Source organism: Oncorhynchus clarkii, chromosome 18, assembly GCF_045791955.1.
Source record: "Oncorhynchus clarkii lewisi isolate Uvic-CL-2024 chromosome 18, UVic_Ocla_1.0, whole genome shotgun sequence".
NCBI lineage: Eukaryota > Metazoa > Chordata > Actinopteri > Salmoniformes > Salmonidae > Oncorhynchus > Oncorhynchus clarkii.
In genome coordinates this window covers 7,292,221-7,315,568 of record NC_092164.1, presented here as the reverse complement: position 1 = coordinate 7,315,568, position 23,348 = coordinate 7,292,221, and the positions used below count along the sequence as shown (strand labels likewise).

The 23,348-nt window shown below is 42.3% G+C and overlaps 5 protein-coding genes across 7 annotated transcripts in view; 3 read left to right on the top strand and 2 right to left on the bottom strand.

The window, feature by feature from the left end:
• The window catches only part of LOC139372956 (general transcription factor II-I repeat domain-containing protein 2-like), a 979,173-nt gene that overhangs the window by 583,990 nt on the left and 371,835 nt on the right, over positions 1-23,348 (top strand). The window lies entirely within an intron of this gene.
• On the bottom strand, positions 1,916-7,753 carry LOC139372947 (MOB-like protein phocein). Of its 2 annotated transcripts, XM_071112837.1 has the most exons (8): positions 7,660-7,753; positions 6,503-6,565; positions 6,068-6,168; positions 5,907-5,949; positions 5,490-5,576; positions 4,994-5,073; positions 4,659-4,770; positions 1,916-4,246 (listed from the first exon to the last, which is right to left on the bottom strand). In XM_071112837.1, the coding sequence occupies exons 1-8, from the start codon at positions 7,717-7,719 to the stop codon at positions 4,112-4,114; spliced, it is 681 nt and encodes a 226-aa protein (XP_070968938.1). In that variant the 5' UTR covers positions 7,720-7,753; the 3' UTR covers positions 1,916-4,111. The 2 variants fall into 2 exon arrangements, with proteins under 2 accessions (XP_070968938.1, XP_070968939.1); XM_071112838.1 differs by lacking the exon at positions 6,503-6,565 and having other exon boundaries at positions 7,660-7,734.
• On the top strand, positions 9,935-11,722 carry LOC139372945 (gamma-crystallin M2-like). Of its 2 annotated transcripts, none has more exons than XM_071112834.1 (3): positions 9,935-10,016; positions 10,467-10,724; positions 11,396-11,722. In XM_071112834.1, exons 1-3 carry the CDS (start codon positions 10,008-10,010, stop codon positions 11,669-11,671), a joined length of 543 nt encoding a protein of 180 aa, XP_070968935.1. In that variant the 5' UTR covers positions 9,935-10,007; the 3' UTR covers positions 11,672-11,722. The 2 variants fall into 2 exon arrangements, with proteins under 2 accessions (XP_070968935.1, XP_070968936.1); XM_071112835.1 differs by having other exon boundaries at positions 9,936-10,016; positions 10,467-10,709.
• On the top strand, positions 14,898-15,908 carry LOC139372946 (gamma-crystallin M2-like). The gene is made up of 3 exons (XM_071112836.1): positions 14,898-14,958; positions 15,127-15,369; positions 15,580-15,908. The coding sequence occupies exons 1-3, from the start codon at positions 14,944-14,946 to the stop codon at positions 15,856-15,858; spliced, it is 537 nt and encodes a 178-aa protein (XP_070968937.1). The 5' UTR covers positions 14,898-14,943; the 3' UTR covers positions 15,859-15,908.
• On the bottom strand, positions 18,895-20,093 carry LOC139372427 (gamma-crystallin S-1-like). The gene is made up of 3 exons (XM_071112140.1): positions 20,013-20,093; positions 19,543-19,785; positions 18,895-19,236 (listed from the first exon to the last, which is right to left on the bottom strand). Exons 1-3 carry the CDS (start codon positions 20,019-20,021, stop codon positions 18,967-18,969), a joined length of 522 nt encoding a protein of 173 aa, XP_070968241.1. The 5' UTR covers positions 20,022-20,093; the 3' UTR covers positions 18,895-18,966.

The following is a 23,348-nucleotide window of genomic DNA, read 5'->3' as shown; positions in this document are numbered from 1 at the left end:
GGTATTAGAATAGTCAAGATTACTGTCTTTATGATGTGACTGCAATACATGTTGGAAAATGTATTTTAAAATAATTAGGCTGCTGTCACAGAAGAGTGCAAATAGATCCCTAGAGAGTTAATCGTTACATAATTCTCCAACGTGATGAAAAAATACATAACCAGGAGATTATTTTATACATTTAGCATTTTTATGTATCTCATGTTTTCAAGAGCTGTTTCATATAGATTTTGCTGTGATTGTGAGTCTCTAAAAAACAATGTGCCCTCCAGATGAAGGGTAACATCAAAATAACTCTGTCCACTGGACTGGGACCACAAGTAAAGTACAATGAACATCAGTCAAACAGATTCACATGGTCTTTCTTCGGCTCTGTGTGACGGCTGGGACATTTCAACAGATTCACATGGTCTTTCTTCGGCTCTGTGTGACGGCTGGGACATTTCAACAGATTCACATGGTCTTTCTTCGGCTCTGTGTGACGGCTGGGACATTTCAAGATTGGAAGGTCAACAGGGCAAGCTCTTTTTTTTGCCGCTCTTTCCTGCCTGTAAATTATTCGCCTCATCTTCATCAACTTCAATCACCCTTGGTTCAGTCATGAGTCACCCATGGTTCACTCAGGTCTACACGATTTGGTTACTTTTTCTCCTGCATCCTGTCTTGGTCTGCTCCCTCATTGGTTATGCATGTATTCTTTTAAAAACATTTTTTTTGTTACAAATTGTATTCTATAACTGATAAGCTATGGGTGTCAGAGTTGAGGTTTAACTAAAGAATTTATGACATCACATTTCATTGAGGCCTATTTTTTTGAATAATTATTTGAATAGCTGGATTGCATGTACTATGAGGTGTCTGGTTTTGTTTTGTGTGAACTGCGATTCATTTTCATTTCATGATCTTCCCTGTAAAAAAAATTATATATATATATATATAATCAGGGTAGAAACATCTCGAATTTTCCACAACGGTTCATAATTGAAAAGTTATGTCGTTTTGCTCTGAAACTTGTTTTCTTGTTGAGAATTGATCATAGTGAAAGTCAATGCCAGAAGAAAACAAATGACAGAATCATTTCATAAATAAGTGCTCCCATGTTCTGTTAATTTATCATTAAAATAACCGTTTAGGTCAATTTGATTTGGTCAGTTACTAATAAAACAGAATCAGTTTGATTTGAAATGACATTTTAGGAAGAGTATTTTGTTGTATTCTGAGCATGCCTGTAATTTCTCAATGTTCCATTTTAATAAACAGGTTTTACTCTTTACATATTGTCATAGCACCACATTGTCAAGTCAATGTGTCTTGCTTTTTAAAACATACATAAATGTTGAACTATTTATTACAATGTTACACGTTTGATGTTCAGTTTGGGGATATTCCACCTCTACCTCCTGTAATCCCATTACTCAATCTGAGGAGCAGATCAACTATGCTTTGCTCCAAAGTACATCCTTTTAAAAAATGTCATATTGTTTTGGAGTTAAGATATGCTCCGTTCATCTACCCTTTTTATAAATGAGGCTAAAGTTGTCTTGACCTTACAGTTAAGATTTTGTTTTAACATCAGTACATGTATGTTTTGTATATAGTTCTGAACACTAGCTAACATTTGGATGTTTACTTTGATGTTCTTCTGCACATTACATTGTGCCTTGTTCTTTCCGAATATTGGGGGGGGGGATGTTTAAGACTTGTTGTGTTCAGAAGTGGGTCGTCTTGTTGGTAAGAATAAAGTTTGAACCCTTGAGAAGGATGGATACGTCCGTGTGTCATTGAGCCCAGGGAAACAACCCTTTATTGATAAACCCTTACTGATGAAATGGAAGCCTGTTTGAAAATGTTGCACTGCTGTGAAAATGTGAAGACTACAGGTCACACATGTACAATAGGAACACATGGCACTTGATTGTAAATATATCAGATATTTTAATAAGAAACAGTGAATGGATATCCACCAGGGACAAAATGGCAACACAGTCAAACACATCGTTGTGTTGCCTGAGTAATAGTTCATCATTTGACAAGAATATAGAAAGTGAATGAGACATAATTGTGCTTTGAAAACCTAAGGCATTTCTGAGTAGCTGTCATTAATTTTCACCAATAATGAAAACATCAAATTCCTTTATTTGAAATAAATACAGTGAGAGATTGTTGCCCTAAATGGCATGAACGTAAAACACCCCCCATCCCCTTCTATAGAAACCAGTTATTAGGAAAGCAGTCCTTGTGCCATGTCAAAGATGTAGGACCTCTGGCCCAGTAAACAGGCTATCCTGCGGCAATGTTGCCTTTTATGGCTCTGGGTTGAAGCTTCCTCTAGGTACAGATCAGCTTGCCCTCCCCTAATCTTAACCTCATCCGATCTAGGATCAGCTTGCCCTCCCCTAATCTTAACCTCAGCCTATCTAGGATCAGCTTGCCCTTCCCTAATCCTAAACTCAGCCATTAGTGAAATAAAACCTTAACCATTTTTGTTATAGTCTGCAATTAATCATGTCCTTCCACTTCCTTAAATCTAGGATGGAAGACTGACGTGGTTCTATATACAGTATAGTCAGAAATATTAGGACTATTAAATACCTGTTATATCAACCTGTATAATGTAGCCTGTTTATTAAATACCTGTTATATTAACTTGTAGCTCTACATTAGACCAGAGTTCCTGACACCTAGAACACAACAAAGGCTGCATTTACACAGACAGCCCAATTATGATCTTTTGCCACCAATTGGTCTTTTGACCAACCAGAGCAATTATTTTGCCCATAAGAATTTGGTTGCCTGTGTAAACGATGCCCAAGGACCAAACAGAAAGCACATGATAAAGTAACTAGCAAAGGGTGTCACAGTTTATCAGGTACACCACCCTGTTCACCAAAATGATTCGCTCCTACAGTGAGTCACGTGGCTGTGGCTTGCTCTATAAAGCAGGCAGACAGGCATCGAGCCATTCAGTAACTGTTTGATTGAATGCTAGAATGTGTCAAACTAGCGGCCTAAGTGACTTTGAGCGTGGTGGATCGTCTGTGCTAGGCGCACCGGATCCAATATCGCTGAAAGAGCCGGCTTCCTGGGATTTTCACGCACGAATGTCTAGAGTTTACTGTGAATGGTGCGACAAACAAAAAACATCCAGTCAGTGGCAGTTCTGTGGGTGAAAACAGCTCGTTGATGAGAGGTCGAAGGAGAATGGCAAAAATCGTACAAGCTAACAGGCTGGCCACTAACGGCACAGTACAACAGTGGTGTGCAGAACGGCATCTCGGAACGCACAACTCGTCGATCCTTGTCACGGATGGGCTACTGTAGCAGACGACCACACGGGGTTCCACTCCGATCAGCTAAAACCAAGAAGAAGCACTAGTGGGAACGCAATTACCAACACTGGACAATTGAGGAGTGGAAAAACCTTGCCTGGTCTGATGAATCCCGTTTCCCGGTTCATGCTGATGACAGAGTCAGGTTTTGGCGTAAGCAGCATGAGTGCGTTTACCCATCCTACCTGGTGTCAACAGTACAGGCTGGTGGCGGTGGTGTACTGGTGTGGGGAACGTTTTCCTGGCACACGTTATGTCCCTTGATACCAATTTAGCAACGATGGAACGTCACAGCGTATCTGAACATTGTTGCTGACCAAACCCAATAGAGAGAGCATCTTTGGGATGAGGTAGACCGGGCTGTTTGCAGTATCAATGTTCCCGCCGTCCAATCTGCAGCTACGGCGTGATGCCATCCTGTCTGCATGGACCAACATCCATGTGGAACGTTTCCGACACCTTGTAGAATCCATGCCCTGAAAAATTCAGGCTGTTTTGGTGGCAAAGCGGGGTTTGACCCGGTACTAGATGGGTGTACCTAATTAACTGGCCACAGTGTATGTTGGTTAGTCATTTAACCACAACATTGTCTTGTTCTCTGAAACATACAAGCTAAATTAGGATGTTCATACAATATTGAAAATATTCTACTTAAAAACGGGTGATTTTAGTGTACTTTAGTGTACTTTAGTGTATTGTGTGGTTGTGGGTGGGTGTGTGAGACAGCCATGTGTTTGAAATAGTTTGGCAGGGTGTAGCAGATCCTCTTCAGATCCCAGTCCTCAGGCGTCACTCTCGCCCTCTGCTTCGTTAGGGTTAGTCTCATCCTCCATGATGGGTACGATCAGGTTGTCCTTGGACATCAGGTTGTACTTCATCACGAAGCGTGTGAACCGATGGCACAGGAACGTCTCGTTCTGGAGAGGGCAAGAGCATTCGCTTGAGTATTCCTATATAAAATCACGTTTCTAAACCCAATGCTAGTTGAAAGCTGTAATCACTGGTAACCAATACACCAGAGTCAAATGATATTAAGTACAATGCAACAAGTATCATCACAATCACAGCTGAATCTATGTGAAACCTGTTGGGGTAAGAGTTAGGACGGGATTCAGTCTGATCAGGCATTGTAGCACGCTTAACATGTAAAGGTCATTTCCCATTGTGCCGACATATTCAGCGTTAACCGTGAATGTGACCGCCGCAGCCGCTGGAACGTTCAACAACGCGGGATCAGATTGGATCCCAGCCTCAGGGTTTTGGGTTAGTGCTTTACAGTATGTACATGTGTAATTACTATTCACAGGAATAAAGACAGTCAATGCTTACCTCATACTTGTCAAAGATCTGACGATGGTGGAAGTAAGCGTGGGAGAATATCCTGTAGATCCGCCGGCAAACTGAACCCAGTTTCCCTACTGAGGACTCTTTAATGCTCACTCTACCATAGAACAGAGACCAAATCAGGTCACAATCTATAGACAGCAACTTTATCACAACGCTTACAGCAAATGTAGGTAGCTGCATATATCAGTACAATGCGAATGATCATTTGGATAAAATGGTGTTCAATAAAAAAACTATTGATTTCTGTGTGAAGGGTGCTGGGGGTTAATGAGAAAGTTAGTCACAGGACACATAGGAACACGGTAAACAGTTGTTACCTGCTAGGGAAGTACTTGTTACTGTTGAGGAGGCAGGCGGCTCCGTCCAGAGTGTGTCTGGTGTAGTCGATGGCTGGACACTGTGCAGGAGACAGCAAACACAACAACAGGCTTGAGTACCAGCCATGATACAATAATGACTATAATGGTGTTATTAGTTCTGGCATGGTGAATGGTCGGTGCCAGAGGACAACTATCTTGTGTGGCTCAGTTGGTAGAGCATGGTGCTTGCAACGCCAAGCGTCATGGGTTCGATTCCCACTGGGGCCACCCAAGTTACAAGTTTGTCTATGTCGTATTTAGAGGATACAGTCCAACGAAATGCTTACTTCAAAACAGAAAATGTATGCAAGCATGTCTAAATCACTAAGACTAAGTGGCTTTGGATAAAAGTCTAACTGGTTTATATTAGTATTCTATTCTTATACCAGGGAAAGAGGGTAGGAACTGGATGAGGGATCCGCCTCTACAAATGCTGTGGGCAGAGAGACCTTACCTCTTTGGGAGTCTTGTGTGCAGCACAGAGGAAGATCCACTGCTCTGTTGCCGTCATCTGGGTGCATGTGTCTGGGTGGCATTCTCCCTGTGAACAGACAGAGTACATGTTAGTAACAGACTTACTGGACGTCACCACACCAACAAACACAGTGTGAGAAGAATGGATGTGCAACATGATCTTCCTGAAGAGCTATGTCACAGGCCTGGGCAACTCCAGTGGCCTGATTGGCATCACCCCTTTTCTCCTTCCCTAGCGAACACAGCTGATTAATCAAATGTCATTCTAAACTGAGGATCACGATTAGGTGATTATTAGAGTCAGGTGTGTTAGCTGGGACTGGGGCAAAACTGTGACACCAATCAGGACCCGAGGACTGGAGTTGCCCAGGCCTGCTGATCCATCGTAACAGCATACCTGTAGTTTCACAGCAAGTCCGTTCAGCTCCAAACAGAACTGCCTAAAAACGGAGGACACGAGACAAGACCAAATGTTAAAAGGAGGATGTGTTTTCAGCACCAGTACACATTTGGGATGTCCACATGACTTTCTTCTAAGTGGTAAACGGCAGCCACTACCTGAGGTGTTCGTACTTCCAGACCCCCTCATCCTGACCCTCTGGGGGCTCCAGGATCTTGTCCATGTTGGAGCAGTCTGTACGGATGTTCTGTTGGATGTACTGAAAAGAACCACAAACAGACTTTAGAAACAGAACAGAACTGTATTAAATACATCACCTGACTAAGCCATTCTACCTCAGCAACTCAAATGGCAGAGTAGCAGTCTGATTGTCTACATTTGAAAGATTACAGTTTCTCTGACATTTTGTCTATATGCAACTGCTCATCCATACTGGAGAATGTTACAGAGAACTGCCCACACAGATCAGCCCTAGCTACGTAGCTAGTAGAATGCCTGATTAGACTTCTTCAATTAACCACGGTGTCATCATATGCAAATGACTCAAACAGTAAGATATTTCAAACATTAAAACAGAGACATCTGACTCCCACCTGCTGCACAGCCAGTGTGCTGTCCATCTCCTCAAATGACTCATCGGGCCAGTTGTAGAAGTCCTGTGGGCATACACAAGAAACTCAGCAGGGCAAACTAACTGATTCAGCTGACAAAAAGACCTCGCCAGCTAGCTTATCTCTCTGTCTGGTAAACGAATAGGTAGCTACTAGCCCAATATTGGACTAAAGGAGCCTAACATTACTCCTTATAGTCCAAGGACCTTACATGTTCTGTTTAAAGGGTGAATTGGCTCTGGAAGCCAAATACTCCATCTAAACATGAATCCATTCTCAATTGTGGTACAGTTCGAGAACCATAAATCCCTCTACGTTCATATCACATCCAAATTATTTCACAAATGCAAAATACAGCTTACTGTACACCAGTGAAGGCTGTTGGGAGGAGCTATAGGAGGAAGGGCTCATTGTAATTGCATTCCAATGAGGTCCTCATATAGCTCCTCCCACCAGCCTCCACTGGTTTAACCTGTTAACACAGTTGCAGTGGACAGTGTTTTTCAGTGACAACATGTTTGTGGCCTGTCTTCAGTTTACACACAGTTGTTCTGAGACGCAGAGATAGCTAATTAGCACAGGTACCTTAACAAGCGTTGTAAAATGGAAATATGCTCATGTGGTACTTTAACTTTTTAAAGGTGTGTATCAATTTAACATGTTTGTTGTTGTTTTTACATTATTTCTCGCCGATGTGAAAGGTCGTTATGTTTCCAAAATCGTACTGCAAACTATCCGTGTTAATGTTCAGACCGAGTGTCGCGGCTCTTACCAAAACTCCCACATTCATTCAGTGATTTATGTGTAATCCAATGGCACTGAGAGTCATGATTAAGGGCGAGGTAGTTAGCTACCTGTAGATTCTATTTTCAGATAACTTCAGACAATTGACAATACAAACAGGCATCGTTTGATAGCTGTGACCAACCCATATCTTATAGCTCCTGACTTTGACTGGCTAGCCAGCTGGCTGTATGTAGCCTCGCTAACTAGCAACATTAGCTAGTTAAGTAAGCTAACGTTAGCAGCTGACAAACGGGCCGTTCTAGGAAAGGATACAAAATGTGCCCAAGTAAAAAAAATGCAAGACATGAACATTGAACACACTAAAATTAAACCATGTTGCTAAAATCTGGTACCTTTTCTTTAGTCCCTGGTCGATTCCTCCTCATAACAGCTGCACCCTCCGCCATGACCATCTCGACTGGAATCCGGATGTTGCCAAAGCTGGAGGAAGTGTCAGCTCTCAGTGCAAGTAGCCTATCTTCTGACAGTAAAAAAATAAATTGCGGATTTGATTGAACTTCAGGGGTGTATTCATTAGTCGGATTCTGTTGGAAAAACGTTTTAGAAAAAGAAACCGTTTAAATCAAATAATATAAAATATAATTGTATTTGTCACATGGGCCGAATACAACTGGTGTAGACTTTACCATGGAATGCTTGCTTACGAAGCCTTCCCAACGACACAGAGTTTTAGTTAGTTTTAGTACAAGAGGAATAAAATAAAATACACAAGATGGAACTACAGTATATACACAGTATATACACAGGGAGTACCAGTACCAGATCAACATGAAGAGGTACGGGGTATCTGAGGTAGATATGTACACGAAGGCAGGGTAAAGTGACTAGACATCAGGATCGATAATAAGAATAAAATAAAGAACAGAGCACCAGCAGCAAATTATGAGTGTAAAAGTGTGTGTTTGTGTTGTGTGGGTCTTTGTGTGTGTGTGTTAGCGTACCGTATGTGAAAGTGCGTGGGAGTGTCAATGTAGTGTGTGCGTGTATATATAGTTTATCGTTTACTCTTGGAACCAAACGGAACGAAACGGGGAGGGACCTACTTGAATTTCTCCAATAGAAACTCTCGTTTTCGTTGCAAAACGTTTTCCTTTTGGAGTGAACGGTTTCCGTTGCAAAACGTTTTGCAACCGAATCCGACTAATTCATAAATCATAAATCCTCTCTTATACACACACCAGGTAAATACCAGCAATGGTGTGTGTGTAAGAAAGGATGTATCAATGTATACTTGATTTAATTCCAGATCTCAGATCCACCCGGGTGGGAGAACTGGGTGTATTCATTATTTGGCTCAGTGAAAATAAGAATAATGTTTGTTTAGTTGTGGAAAGCTATTAAATTGTTCTCAACATAAATATTTTGAGGGAAAAGAGGGGGTCATTTTGACTTCAATGTATTTATATGTAAGAAAACAAATGTAGTTTTCTCTGTTTATTGTCTCCTTTCATTTGATTGATTAATACTGTTGAGTCTTTTTAAATTCACAGGCCACACTGCTGACCACCAGTCCTGTGACAGTATCTGATGCAGTAGAGGCTATATTATTATCATTATGTGTTGTTCCATAACAGATACTCCTATCCCCCATAGTATATTGTTCCCCTGTCAGACACTCTTCCCCCAATAATACCATAAGCCCCATAAGCCTTTTTGTGGCTGCAGTAGCCTACTGTAGGATCAGGCATTTCCACAGGATACCCTGTTTGTAAATATTAACTGATTCTCCATTAGCTTACTCTCAATGACAATGTTCTATAGATCATTCTATCCTCACAATGCATTATATGTTATGATCAAGCTGTTTATACTCTGTTATAATACTGTTCTACCCTAAAACAATAACGTCGTGGTTGGACGGAATCTGAGAGTGTCTGCTCCTTCCTATGTTCCATATTCTACTCCATATAGAGAATCTTCTCTAACAGGCCTCCATGTTACTAGAATGAATGTGTACCTGCAGATTGTTCTATACCGTAGTGTGGTGATGGTCCTATACCGTAGTGTTGTGATGGTCCTATACTGTAGTGTTGTGATGGTCCTATACCGTAGTGTTGTGATGGTCCTATAACATAGTGTTGTGATGGTCCTATACCATAGTGTTGTGATGGTCCTATAACATAGTGTTGTGATGGTCCTATACCGTAGTGTTGTGATGGTCCTATACCGTAGTGTTGTGATGGTCCTATACTGTAGTGTTGTGATGGTTCAATACCGTAGTGTTGTGATGGTTCTATACCGTAGTGTTGTGATGGTTCAATACCGTAGTGTTGTGATGGTCCTATACCGTAGTGTTGTGATGACTTTAAGAGAATGAATGAGGGCCTGCAGATACTGTAGCACTGTGATGATGCATTCCAAACAGTAAACGTGTCCCTTTATTGTGGATTACTGGATAATAAAATGTATTTTGGTAGACGTACAGTATCAAGAGGGCCGTGGTCCACGGCACGTGGGTCAATAATGTGCAGGGCTAGGACATCTGCATTGATGAATCAGGGGTTTTATCTGTATGGACAGGATCAAGGCCTTGGCAGCATCTCAATGCCACCAAATCCCTGCTCATTAAAATAACAAAACCTCTGATCCGGCAACCTTTGATTGAGTTTTATAAAAGAGGCTCGTGGCCCTCTGTCCTGGATATTGCATTGAGGAAGAGTGCTCTAACAACAGCCCAGACATGAGTAAGGTAAGGCAGACCAGTTTTTCTCCAGCTAGTTGGCACTACTGTATACAGCTCTCTGGGTCTGTGCTTGTTTTTATGGACTTGAAAGCTGATTTGGAAAGGAACTGGTTGATTGATCAACACATTAATGTCATAGTGCTGCCATGAAAAATAATCCAGAGTTAAGTTTTATAGTGTTTGGTAATGAAAATGATCATTGATCTCTGTTTTACTGGTAGACAAGCTGTAGAATACCAACAGTGTAGTAGCCTATAACAAGAGACCTATAAACAGGAGACAAACTTACTTGTACCTAATTGTTGGTCCAGAGAAGGCAGTATATTTTGCCATTATAGAAATCATAGAAAATGTGTTTTTATATTAGGAAGTGTACTTTTATTTGAAATGCAGTAAAATGAAAGAAAAAAAGCTGATGTTAACATTTCCCTCCGACCTTCAACCCTGGCTGTGTAGATCACGTTCTACGAGGATAAAAACTTCCAGGGTCGCTCCTATGAGTGCGACACGGACTGCCCCGATGTGCACCCCCATTTCAGCCGCTGCAACTCCATCAAGGTAGATAGCGGCTGCTGGGTGCTGTACGAGAGGCCCAACTATGCAGGCTACCAGTATGTACTGACCAGGGGAGAGTACCCAGAATATCAGCGCTGGATGGGCTACAGCGACACCATTCGCTCCTGCCGTACCTTTTCTTATGTGAGTAGCCGGGAGGTGAGAGAAGATGGGTTTTGATGTGTGGTTTGTTCATGGCTCAATCTGTATTGTAGTAATGCATTGTGGGGATTTATCAGTGTATACTGGTTCACTCAACTGGTGGTTTTAGGACAGGTTGCCTTAATACAGACGAAGCCTAGTCCTGGACTAAAAAGCACTTTCAGTGGAGATTTTCCATTGATTTTTGTCCACGACTTGGCCTCATCTGTGTCCGGGAATCCGGCCCATAGTTTTATAAGCACAACACATGAGTCTGTGAATGGTTGGGAGATAACCAGGCCACGTAAAGGTCTGAAGGTACATGTCAAATAAAGCAAAGTGACTCTACGACTCGCCTAGAGGAGGAGAGTCCATGGTTGGATGGATGGAAGCCCATAATCTTGGGTTCCTTCAAGAGACATTTCTGAGACATTCTGGACATGTCCTAAACTACCTTTGTGACTGTCATGACCCTGGCCTATGTTAGCACACTGCGACCTCCCCAATTGTGATATCCCTCTTCTGACACCAAATGTGGTGTTTGGCTACTTTAGCATTTTGACTTACCTGTGTTAACCTAAGGCCCGCTGAAACATGTCACATGTACTGGTTTCCTGTGATTCCCCATGCCCCCCAAGTGACCTGTGTTTTGCCAGTGTTACCTCTCCTGTATCTCTCTGTCCGAGCAGGCCAGCGGCAGTCCCTACCGCATGAGAATCTACGAGAGGCCAGACTTCCAGGGACAGATGATGGAGTTCGGCGAGGACTGTGACTCCGTCCAGGACCGTTTCCGTAGCCGTGACATCTACTCCGCCAACGTCATGGATGGCTACTGGACCCTCTACGAGCATCCCAACTACAGGGGCCGCCAGTACTTTATGAGGCCCGGCGAGTACAGGAAGTTCAGCGAATGGGGAGCCACCTGTGCCACCACCGGCTCCTTCCGTAGGATCACCGACTTTTAGGCCCAACGTCCTCTCCACTCTGACCAGTCAATAAAACTATTGTTTAAATAAGCTTGCTGTTGATATTTCCATTTCACTGTTTCTGATTAAGTCATTGATATTAATTGGTGACTTTTATGATATTTGGGGTCTGTGTTTGTGCCTTTAGCTTAAATGGAGGACAAACCTCAATATGTTGAGCAAGAGGCACATGTTGTACATGTGGGTCTAAATTGAATGGAATATACTGAAAACAGGTCTACATAAGAAGATGTAAATATATAGTTGAAATGTTGCACATTTAACATTAAAGTGTTGAATCATATGACATTAAGCAGACCATGTTCAGGATCAAGTTTCTATCTCACTCACTCTACATGCTTCTTTGACACAGAGTCACTGGGACACAAAGGGCCACACAGTTGAAACTTACCTCCACGTTGGCAAAGTTCCCAACCAGAGAAAGGTCCCAAAACAAAGCCCATAAAATAAGAAAACAGAGATCCTGAAGATCTTTTCATACCTGCTAGTGTAAGCTTCCACCTTATGCAATATAACAGAACTCCTATTGGTTACTAGGCCCTGTCAGTCAAAGTATATAGAAGCAAATATTAATGTCAGTAACTTAGTAATAATATTCCAGGGACTTCAGGGTGTATAGACGGGCCTACATTGTCACTGTGGCTTTTTGTCAATAACAAAACACTTTTATTAGTCATGTTTAAGGACCACCTTAAAGTGCTATTAAAACTAGCTTAAAGTGCTGTCAGAAGTTAAAATATTGTAATTATGGTGTGAATCATATTGTTACTAATAAGATTGTTCTATAATAAATCTAATATTTTCTATGTCTGGTTAGATCAGTTATGTTCCAGTTATGTATACTGAACAAAAATATAAACGCAACATGCAACAATTTTACTGAGTTACAGTTCATGTAAGGAAATTAGTACATTTAAATGAATTCATTAGGCCCTAATCTATGGATTTCACATGACTGGGCAGGGGTACATAGGAGGGCATAGGCCCACCCACTTGGGAGCCAGGACCAGCCAATCAGAATACGTTTTTCCACACCAAAGTCCTTTATTACAGACATACACGTAAATACTCCTCAGCATCTGTGGCATTGTGTTGTGTGACAAAACTGCACATTTTAAAGTGTCATTTTATTGTCCCCAGCATAAGGTGCACCTGTGTAATGATCATGCTGTTTAATCAGCTTCTTGATGCCACACCTCAGGTGAATGGATTTTCTTGGCAAATGAGAAATGCTCACTAACAGAGATGTAAACAAATTGGTGCACAAAATTTGAGAGAAATAAAGTTTTGTGCATAAAAAAAAATTCTGGGATTTTTTATTTCAGCTCATGAAACATGGGACCAACACTTTACATGAAGCGTTTATATTTTATTTCAGTGTATATGCATTTCTGAGAAGAAAAATATTGTACAAGCAAAACCTGTAACAATATCTGTTTGACCAATCCTGACCAATCCTGACCAATCCTGATCACTCCTGGGTTGGCAGGTAGCCTAGTTGTTAGAGCATTGGGTCAGTAATTGAAAGGTTGCTGGATCAAATCCCTGAGCTGACACGGTATAAATCTGTCGTTCTGCCCCTGAACAAGGCAGTTAACCCACTGTTCCTAAGCTGTCATTGTAAATATGATTTGGTTCTTAACTGGCTTGGCTAGTTCAATAAAGAAGGGTCTCCTGTATGCCTTTTTTCTCACAATTAATACATTAGTTAAATAAAATAATACATGATTTATTATTCATTTATAGGGGACAATGCACATGAATCAACATCAATATTACAATAATGCCACATCCATGTAAATGTGCCGGGGTTTATGTGCACCCGTAGTCCCAGGACAGCCAAGGACAATTACACAGTCACAACACATATACTCACTAAAACAATACAACATACCAATACATCACATCCAATAATATATAATTCTAACAACAACAACAACACTATCATCAACTGTCGTCTTACATATGAGGAACCACAGATAACTCATGTGTAGAGCTTTGGGTAGATTTAAACCATCAGTTATCCTGATATGAGGAACCACAGATAACTCATGTGTAGAGCTTTGGGTAGATTTAAACCATCAGTTATCCTGATATGAGGAACCACAGATAACTCATGTGTAGAGCTTTGGGTAGATTTAAACCATCAGTTATCCTGATATGAGGAACCACAGATAACTCATGTGTAGAGCTTTGGGTAGATTTGAACCATCAGTTATCCTGATATGAGGAACCACAGATAACTCATGTGTAGAGCTTTGGGTAGATTTGAACCATCAGTTATCCTGATGTTCCTGATGGTTTTTCCTAGATGCTTGGCTACTGCTACTGCTGTTACACAACACTGACATGATGCTGCCTCTGTGACTGACTGGCATTCGAATCCGGGACCCCCTGCGCACCACAAAGACTGTATTAGCCCACTGAGCTAAAGCCTTTAGTTTGGGGAGCTAACGCAAGTCTTCAGGTCTCCGACAAGGTTACTCATCACGTAACCGTTCACTGACCATCGGTATAACATTGACGTGTATTTTCAAATCCGGATCAGTATGAAAATTAAGTATTTCCTCTCAAAGTGAATTACCACAGTTGTTTACTTGCTTTTTTTTCTTGCTAATGACACCATGGCAACATTGTTGTCCATTATGTATGTAAACATGATATATGATTACATACATGCATATTCATATAGTCAGATATTTTGTTCGCCCACAAAACACAGACCTTTAAGTATAGAACAGAACAATGAATGTATGGGGCCAAACAACAGTTCATCACATCATTTACAGTAACGTCAGCGTTTTCAGAGTGCATGCCTACATCTAGAAATAAGAAACATATTCTGTGGCTCATTCTCACGGACTCAATCCCAGAAAGGCATTTTATAAGCTGTTACATTTGCATAATTGTGCATAAAAGGACACAATTGAAATTGACGGTGTTTGTGAATTACAATGATATGCTAAATGTCTGGTTGAGTTGTTTTGCTGATGCCAAGCCTAGCCACGCACCGGATCTCCAGTAGACAGTAGTGTTTTCTGACAATAGTGATGAACGTGTGAAAACTGGCCAACAACAATAACTCGCCACACAATAAGGCATGGCTATACATAAACAGATTTGTGTGCTAACTCCAGATCACGATTTGAATGACAATACTTTATGCTGCGCAATCACACAGCTGCTTTTTATAAAATGACAGAGGCACAGAAAGAGTGACCATTGACTGTCTATCTGCCCCTCACGCAACCATGACAATGGGAAAGGTAAGTCAGGCACCCACCTGCATTCATACGACTAGTTTTATAGTATAACAGGAAAAAAACATCAAACATTTCGTTTTGTCCACCATATAATGACCACAACATACATCAGTTCAGTAGATGTAAGATACATTTTTTTATGCTTTAAAATGTTTACACTCCCCTTTGCAGATCATCTTCTATGAGGACAGGAATTTCCAGGGTCGGCACCATGAGTGCATGAGCGACTGTGCCGACCTGCACTCCTACTTCAACCGCTGCAACTCCATCAAGGTGGAGAGCGGCATGTTCATGGTCTACGAGAGGCCCAACTACACTGGCCACCAGTACTTCCTGAGGAGGGGAGAGTACAATGACAACCAGCGCATGATTGGCATCAACGACTGTATCAGGTCCTGCCGCATGATCCCCATGGTAAACCCAGTGTAGATGCCTCAAACACAGCTCATCACTAGACCCATCTCACATTGTGTTTTTATAGAAGAGCACCAATGAAAACCTCTTGATGTTCCTCAAGGCTCCGTTTCGGCCCCACCTATTTTGCTGTATTGTCTTGTTAATAATTGCCCTCTAATTTGTAGTAATGTAAAAACCCAATATGACCTCTATTTCATCGTCCTGTAGCACCGCGGCTCCTACAGGATGAGGCTGTACGATCGCCCCGACATGAGTGGCCAGATGCAGGAGCTGAACGACGACTGCCCCAATGTCCAGGACCGCTTCCGCATGTCCGACATCAACTCCTGCAACGTGATGGACGGCCATTGGCTCATGTACGACCAGCCCAACTACAAGGGCAGACAGTACTACCTGAAGCCTGGCGAGTATCGCAGACCCAGCGACTGGGGTGGCCTGAGCCCCAGGATCGGATCCCTCCGACGGATCTCTGACTCCAACAACTAAAAGTTCTATGTTCCATTTCTGTTCTCAATAAAGCTGCATGTTCAACCAAACAGTATGTTCAACCAAACAGTATGTTCAACCAAACAGTATGTTCAACCAAACAGCATGTTCAACCAAACAGTATGTTCAACCAAACAGCATGTTCAACCAAACAGTATGTTCAACCAAACAGTATGTTCAACCAAACAGTATGTTCAACCAAACAGCATGTTCAACCAAACAGCATGTTCAACCAAACAGTATGTTCAACCAAACAGTATGTCTCCAAACAGCATGTTCAACCAAACAGTATGTTCAACCAAACAGCATGTTCAACCAAACAGTATGTTCAACCAAACAGTGTGTCTCCAAACAGTATGTTCAACCAAACAGTATGTGTCTCCAAACAGTATGTTCAACCAAACAGTATGTGTCTCCAAACAGTGTGTGTCTCCAAACAGTATGTGTCTCCAAACAGTGTGTGTCTCCAAACAGTATGTGTCTCCAAACAGTGTGTGTCTCCAAACAGTGTGTCTCCAAACAGTGTGTGTCTCCAAACAGTGTGTGTCTCCAAACAGTGTGTGTCTCCAAACAGTGTGTGTCTCCAAACAGTATGTGTCTCCAAACAGTATGTCTCCAAACAGTATGTGTCTCCAAACAGTGAACACTTGTGCAGGTGCTTCTAGAACCATCCACAGAACACAGAGGGATTTGTATTCAATATGTAGTGTTACAGTATCATGCACTTTAACGGCATTATATAACAATAAATGTACGCATATGCATGGTAGAGTACGCTGGTAGTTCCTATAGGAGGACGGGCTACGCTGGTAGTTCCTATAGGAGGATGGGCTACGCTGGTGGGAGGAACTATAGGAGGACGGGCTACGCTGGTGGGAGGAACTATAGGAGGACGGGCTACGCTGGTGGGAGGAACTATAGGAGGACGGGCTACGCTGGTAGTTCCTATAGGAGGACGGGCTACGCTGGTGGGAGGAACTATAGGAGGACGGGCTACGCTGGTGGGAGTTCCTATAGGAGGACGGGCTACGCTGGTGGGAGGAACTATAGGAGGACGGGCTACGCTGGTGGGAGGAACTATAGGAGGACGGGCTACGCTGGTGGGAGGAACTATAGGAGGACGGGCTACGCTGGTGGGAGGAACTATAGGAGGACGGGCTACGCTGGTGGGAGGAACTATAGGAGGACGGGCTACGCTGGTGGGAGGAACTATAGGAGGACGGGCTACGCTGGTGGGAGTTCCTATAGGAGGACGGGCTACGCTGGTAGTTCCTATAGGAGGACGGGCTACGCTGGTAGTTCCTATAGGAGGACGGGCTACGCTGGTAGTTCCTATAGGAGGACGGGCTACGCTGGTAGTTCCTATAGGAGGACGGGCTACGCTGGTAGTTCCTATAGGAGGACGGGCTACGCTGGTAGTTCCTATAGGAGGACGGGCTACGCTGGTAGTTCCTATAGGAGGACGGGCTACGCTGGTAGTTCCTATAGGAGGACGGGCTACGCTGGTAGTTCCTATAGGAGGACGGGCTACGCTGGTAGTTCCTATAGGAGGACGGGCTACGCTGGTGGGAGAACTATAGGAGGACGGGCTACGCTGGTGGGAGGAACTATAGGAGGACGGGCTACGCTGGTGGGAGGAACTATAGGAGGACGGGCTACGCTGGTGGGAGGAACTATAGGAGGACGGGCTACGCTGGTAGTTCCTATAGGAGGACGGGCTACGCTGGTAGTTCCTATAGGAGGACGGGCTACGCTGGTAGTTCCTATAGGAGGACGGGCTACGCTGGTAGTTCCTATAGGAGGACGGGCTACGCTGGTGGGAGTTCCTATAGGAGGACGGGCTACGCTGGTAGTTCCTATAGGAGGACGGGCTACGCTGGTGGGAGTTCCTATAGGAGGACGGGCTACGCTGGTGGGAGTTCCTATAGGAGGACGGGCTACGCTGGTAGTTCCTATAGGAGGACGGGCTACGCTGGTGGGAGGAACTATAGGAGGATGGGCTACGCTGGTGGGAGGAACTATAGGAGGACGGGCTACGCTGGTGGGAGGAACTATAGGAGGACGGGCTACGCTGGTGGGAGGAACTATAGGAGGATGGGCTACGCTGGTGGGAGGAACTATAGGAGGACGGGCTACGCTGGTGGGAGGAACTATAGGAGGACGGGCTACGCTGGTGGGAGGAACTATAGGAGGACGGGCTACGCTGGTGGGAGGAACTATAGGAGGACGGGCTCATCATAATGGCTGGAATGGAAGCAATGGAACGGCTGAAAACGCACTGTTTTCATGTGTTTGATACTATTCCAATGATTCCATTCAAGCCATTACAACATGGAAGACGGTTCAAAAATACAACGTTAACGTCATCAGATGCACCTTTTATGTTGCAATGTTGCAATATAATCCATTCCCATTCTGTAACTCAAGTTCTTCAATCAACAGTGCTGACTATGAGTTGCCCAGACATTTCCCTATTGTATCATGAATGAAAATATTAGCAGATTCTGCTGAGTACAGATGTAGGATCTTAATTTGAGCCAGTTTGCTACAGCAGGAAAATAATCCTGCAGCAACAGGAAATGTGAATTATTATGTGGATTATAATTAATGGGATTGGGGTTGATACATTTTTCGTAAGGGATAACCACGTCTGAAATGTCAAAGTGGTAATGACAAACTTCAAAAGCCTTTTTTAATGCATTGCAGGAAAGTTCACCAGAAACAGGGTGATCAAATTAGGATCCTACATCTGTAACACATTACACAAATGAGTGCAAAGCAAAATATGTAAGATATTCATTTCACAGCCTGTTCATGACAATAACCAATGAATACAAATATTTGATGTGAGATATTTAGGGTACACACATGGTCTATTCTAGGTCGATTCACTCCACAGTTTCACTCAGCAAACCACGGTAATATGGGAGTTCATTCATGGGAAAACCTTTTAAAAGTTCAACCAACCTGACAGATACGTTTGCATATTCATTATTTCTCCGTGGTTTAAAATACAAAAGGCAGGAAAAAAGTCTCTAATGTGTGGATGGATTTATTTCAACATGACTTCCCATTGGTCATTGATTCAAGAGTCATACATTCAGCTTCTTACATATCAATACGTCTGATGGAACCCACTCTGGCGCTCATGCTTCCCCACTCGTTGTATCTCCTGTACTCTCCCGGGGTCAGCAGGTACTGGCGCCCCCTGTAGTTGGGGTGCTCATACAAAAGCCAGGAGCCCTCCATCACATTGCAAGAGTAGATGTCATTGTAATGGAAGCGCTCGTAGAGGTTGGGGCAGTCGTCCGTCAACTCCGTCATCTGTCCTCCGAACTCGGAGCGCTCAAATATTCTCATACGGTGAGATCCCTGATGCTGTGGATACAGAGAGGAATGTTATTGGGATGATACTCATGTGTAGCCATCTCAGAAAAATATGTGGTAGACTACGTCCAACCTCAGTCAGTGGAGGCTGATGGAAGGAGAAATGGGAAGGATAATAAGCCTGTCCTCCTCATTTCTTTCTCCACCAGCCTCCACTGCTCAGAATCCAGCAGTTGATTTCCTGTAGTTTTGGGATCAAACTACAAAGGTCCAGAAGTCCCTGTAATACTTCAGAATCCCTCCAATACTTCAGAGTTAACGGGATCTCTTTAACCTCTTCCTTAATTCGTCTCTTACCTGGGGGATCATGCGGCAGGACCTGACGCAGTCATTGAAGCCCATCCAACGCTGGTAGTCGGAGAACTCGCCTTCCTTCAGGAAGTACTGATAGCCCATGTAGCTGGGCCTCTCGTACACCATCCAGTTGCCGCTCTCCACCTTGATGGAGTTGCAGCGGCTGAAGTGGGCATGTAGGTCAGAGCATTCTCCACCGCACTCATAAGAGTGACCCTGGAAGTTTCTCTCTTCGTAGAAAATGATCTAAAAAACAGATCAATTGAGGTGTTTTATTGTGTAAGACCAGATCTCTTCCCCAGCAGTAAGCCCCAAGATTTAGAATTCTTTTGTAATATTGTACAGACTAAAATTCCTGATCAGAGGCACACATTACCTTTAATGAATCTCATCCCCTTTTATTGATTTCGGTAGAATAGTCTATGGAGGAATGCAGAGGCACAACATATGCATAGCATAAAAACCAGCCTTACCTTTCCCATTGCGAAGGTTAACTTTGGTCTCACTGGCACTCAGCAAGGGTTGGGAGGTGCGTCCTCTCTTTATAATCCATGGATCAACGGCAGTATTGTCATGTAAATAGTTGGACTTTTAACATGTCAGCGTTTTTTTCCGCCAGAATGCTGTGAACACTGCCGTGTATTTTTGTCTTAGGTGGTCAACACAGTTAGCATTTTTACTTTTCAACAAAGGCTCATTTTATTTAGGATGATTGTCATTTTAAAATGTCTTGTAGATGAGTGATCATCTCTTGACAATTACAACCATGTTGTTTTAGACCAGATTGTGATTTGATATGAAGAAATTAAACTGGTGTAGAAATGGCAGACCAATCTGAGTAATACAAGTGTCCAGTTTTGTGTACCAACCCAGGTTAAAACATTATAGTAGTGATAATGATGTTTTCCTGTATGTACCCCATCACATTTTATAGAAAACAAAGTACACAGTACATTTTGAGGGGGAGTTCTTTATTTAAAAAATTGAAACTCTGAAGGGAAAACTTGATGGCATGGATTTAACATAAAAACACTGGAAAACATATAATTGAATAATTCATCCAATGTCAAGTCATTACATTTTTTTATATATTCAATGTGCCTTGAGATACTTACTCAGTTCCTCTACATTGTGACGTTTTGATAAAACCAAGAAAACGTAATACTCTAATTTAATGCTATAATTCAAGACTGTTCAATTCTGGTCCTGGAGGGCCAAAACACTTCTGGGTTTCATCCTCTACTTATAATCAGGGACTGATTTAGACCTATTACACCAGGTGAGTGCAAATTAACTACCAGGTAGAAACAAAAAACAGAAGTGGTTTAGCCACACTAATTTAATATGTACAATAACTCTGTTTCTGTAATCATCTTTTGTAATGAATCACCTGGCAATGCCCATACTACTGTCATGACGTTGGCCTGGGGGTAGGTTTATGACAGTCATAAATACCTTTTTCCTCTCTCTACCCTACTGATGTTACATTTGCAAAACCCTTGGTTAACATAGAGATTCTGGGAAAATCAGGAGGTGGGGGGAAATTAACTATATTCTGGTAATCCAACCAATTGAACATATGCGCTGGTACTTAATGAATACGATGTCAGTTCGGTTGTCATCTGAGACATTATCATCAATGATAAGATGACAAACTCTACAGTGGAAAGTCTACACATCAGAGTTATCGGATTCACATGGAATTGTTGTTCAATATAAATGTTTGAATATGAAATTATTTGTGATGGGATGAAATGTGATTTTAGCTTCTAAAATGTGAGATTTGGGTTTTCATAAGGTAGGGCTATGCTCAATCAGTGGCCCGCCCCTGTGAAGGGACATGGGCTATAAAACTTTTCAAACACGCCCTCCTCTCCCTTCCTATATAAAGCCTTGACGACAATGTAACCTCCTGTTCCGAGGATGTGAGGACGACGGTCCGATGTCAGAATGGTTCAGATAATAACTACAGAACGAAGCCAACATCAGCATGAGCTTTGGTTGCGAATGGTATGAACTTTGAACTCTTATTCACTTCAGAAGTGATACCTCCTAGCCGTTGAGTTAGCAACAGCAGCTGCAAATGTGGGTTAGGAAGGAACAGACAGAGTATCCCGTTTACCACAACAACAACATTACTACAACGTATCCAATTACCAGCAGAGACATTCTTCAAAGGAGAAAGGACTAGGTTGGGCAACACGGCCTTCCATCTACCACCAACCTACCGAAGCGCAGCTCAGAGTAAATATTTATTGCATTTTCCTTTTCCAAATGGGCGGTAACTTAGAAAGCATAGGATACTGTATTTACGATAGCACAGCTTCGCCCTTTGTTCCTCAGTCTTCCCGCTCTTTCACTCAAACCCAGCCCCTTTTCTTTTGTGTAACCAGCTGTCATATCTGTTCTGCCCGCTAGGGACGTTTTCCTTTATGACGTAATTTGTAATCAAGTTATGATTAATTATGTGTATGTGTAATTCTGTGTGATTAGTTAGGTATTTAGCAAATAAATAATTAAACCCAATTTTGTATTGCTGATTCAACTTGTTAGCCAGGGTTTGTGCAGATAACCAAGAATTTACAACTTTCAGTTGAGACTGAATTAAGGTGAGGATTAATATTGACTGCTATTGATGTAAAATATTACTAGGTCTTTAAGAGTTTTTTCGGAAGATAACAGCTCTATAAATATTATTTTGTGGTGCCCCGACTATCTAGTTAATTAAATTTACATGATTAGCTCAATCAGGTGATATTAATTACGGATAAATTATTTTATAGAATAGCATGTCATATCACTTATAATTCGGCATAGCCAAAGACACGACACTACCCACAATTATGCTTGGAATAGTGTCCCTGCTACATTAAATGCTAATCTCAGCAAAATGGAGGTATCAAAATAGTTGAAGCATTTGTACATACGTGAGGAATGCCACTGCAAGGCCGGCTAGGGTAAACAGTAGCTGGTGTTGGCCAAACAACAGCCCTTGCAGATCTGGGTCAGAGAGGTAAAGTAAACAACAGCCCTTGCAGATCTGGGTCAGAGAGGAAAAGTAAACAACAGCCCTTGCAGATCTGGGGTCAGAGAGGTAAAGTAAACAACAGCCCTTTTGCAGATCTGGGTCAGAGGTCAAGTAAACATTGACCAAAACATCTGCTCTATCACTGTTTTCCCTGCAGAGATGACAACTTTGTCAGGTAAGATCAAGCTGTATGCAGAGCCAATACTTCTCTAACTATTACAATTGAATTGTTGTCTGTATCCATTATCTATCTAATCTACATGTTGTATTTAGAGTCATTACAAACCTGCTCCCGTGGGGATGTTTGTGTTCATTTAGTGTTGCAGTCGACCTTTTATACATTGCGTATTTACAGTTGATCCACCCTTCATTTCTATGGGGTCAGCATAATAAACTCTGTCTCTTTTAGCTTTTGTTGGCTTCAAATCCTCCTACTGTGAGATGTTCTATAGGCTTAATCCCTCCAAGGTTTTAATACTAGTACGTGTCGAAACAAAGACAATAAAGTGAAGCTACTAGTACGTGTCTAAACAAAGACAATAAAGTGAAGCTACTAAACGATGGGGAGATTCTAGTACGTGTCGAAACAAAGACAATAAAGTTAAGCTACTAAACGATGGGGAGATTCTAGTACGTGTCGAAACAAAGAAAATATAAGTAACAAACAAGTTGATGTGTTTATAAGTCACAAGCAACATTCTTTATAACAAAAGGGTGGATTTGAAGCTTTATTGTGTTCTTTAACCACTTTGTAACCTCATATATAACCTCTTCAGCACCA

Coding starts and splice junctions, on each gene's coding strand:
- LOC139372945 (XM_071112834.1), top strand. Junction 10,725..11,395: donor CTTATGTGAGTAGCCGGGAG/GTGAGAGAAGAT, acceptor CTGTCCGAGCAG/GCCAGCGGCAGTCCCTACCG.
- LOC139372946 (XM_071112836.1), top strand. Junction 15,370..15,579: donor CCTGCCGCATGATCCCCATG/GTAAACCCAGTG, acceptor ATCGTCCTGTAG/CACCGCGGCTCCTACAGGAT.
- LOC139372427 (XM_071112140.1), bottom strand. Junction 19,237..19,542: donor CCTGCCGCATGATCCCCCAG/GTAAGAGACGAA, acceptor CTGTATCCACAG/CATCAGGGATCTCACCGTAT.
- LOC139372947 (XM_071112837.1), bottom strand. CDS start 7,719: ATGGTCATGGCGGAGGGTGCAGCTGTTATGAGGAGGAATCGACCAGGG. Junction 6,566..7,659: donor GACCAGGGACTAAAGAAAAG/GTACCAGATTTT, acceptor GTATGCCCACAG/GACTTCTACAACTGGCCCGA. Junction 6,169..6,502: donor GCACACTGGCTGTGCAGCAG/GTGGGAGTCAGA, acceptor GGTTCTTTTCAG/TACATCCAACAGAACATCCG.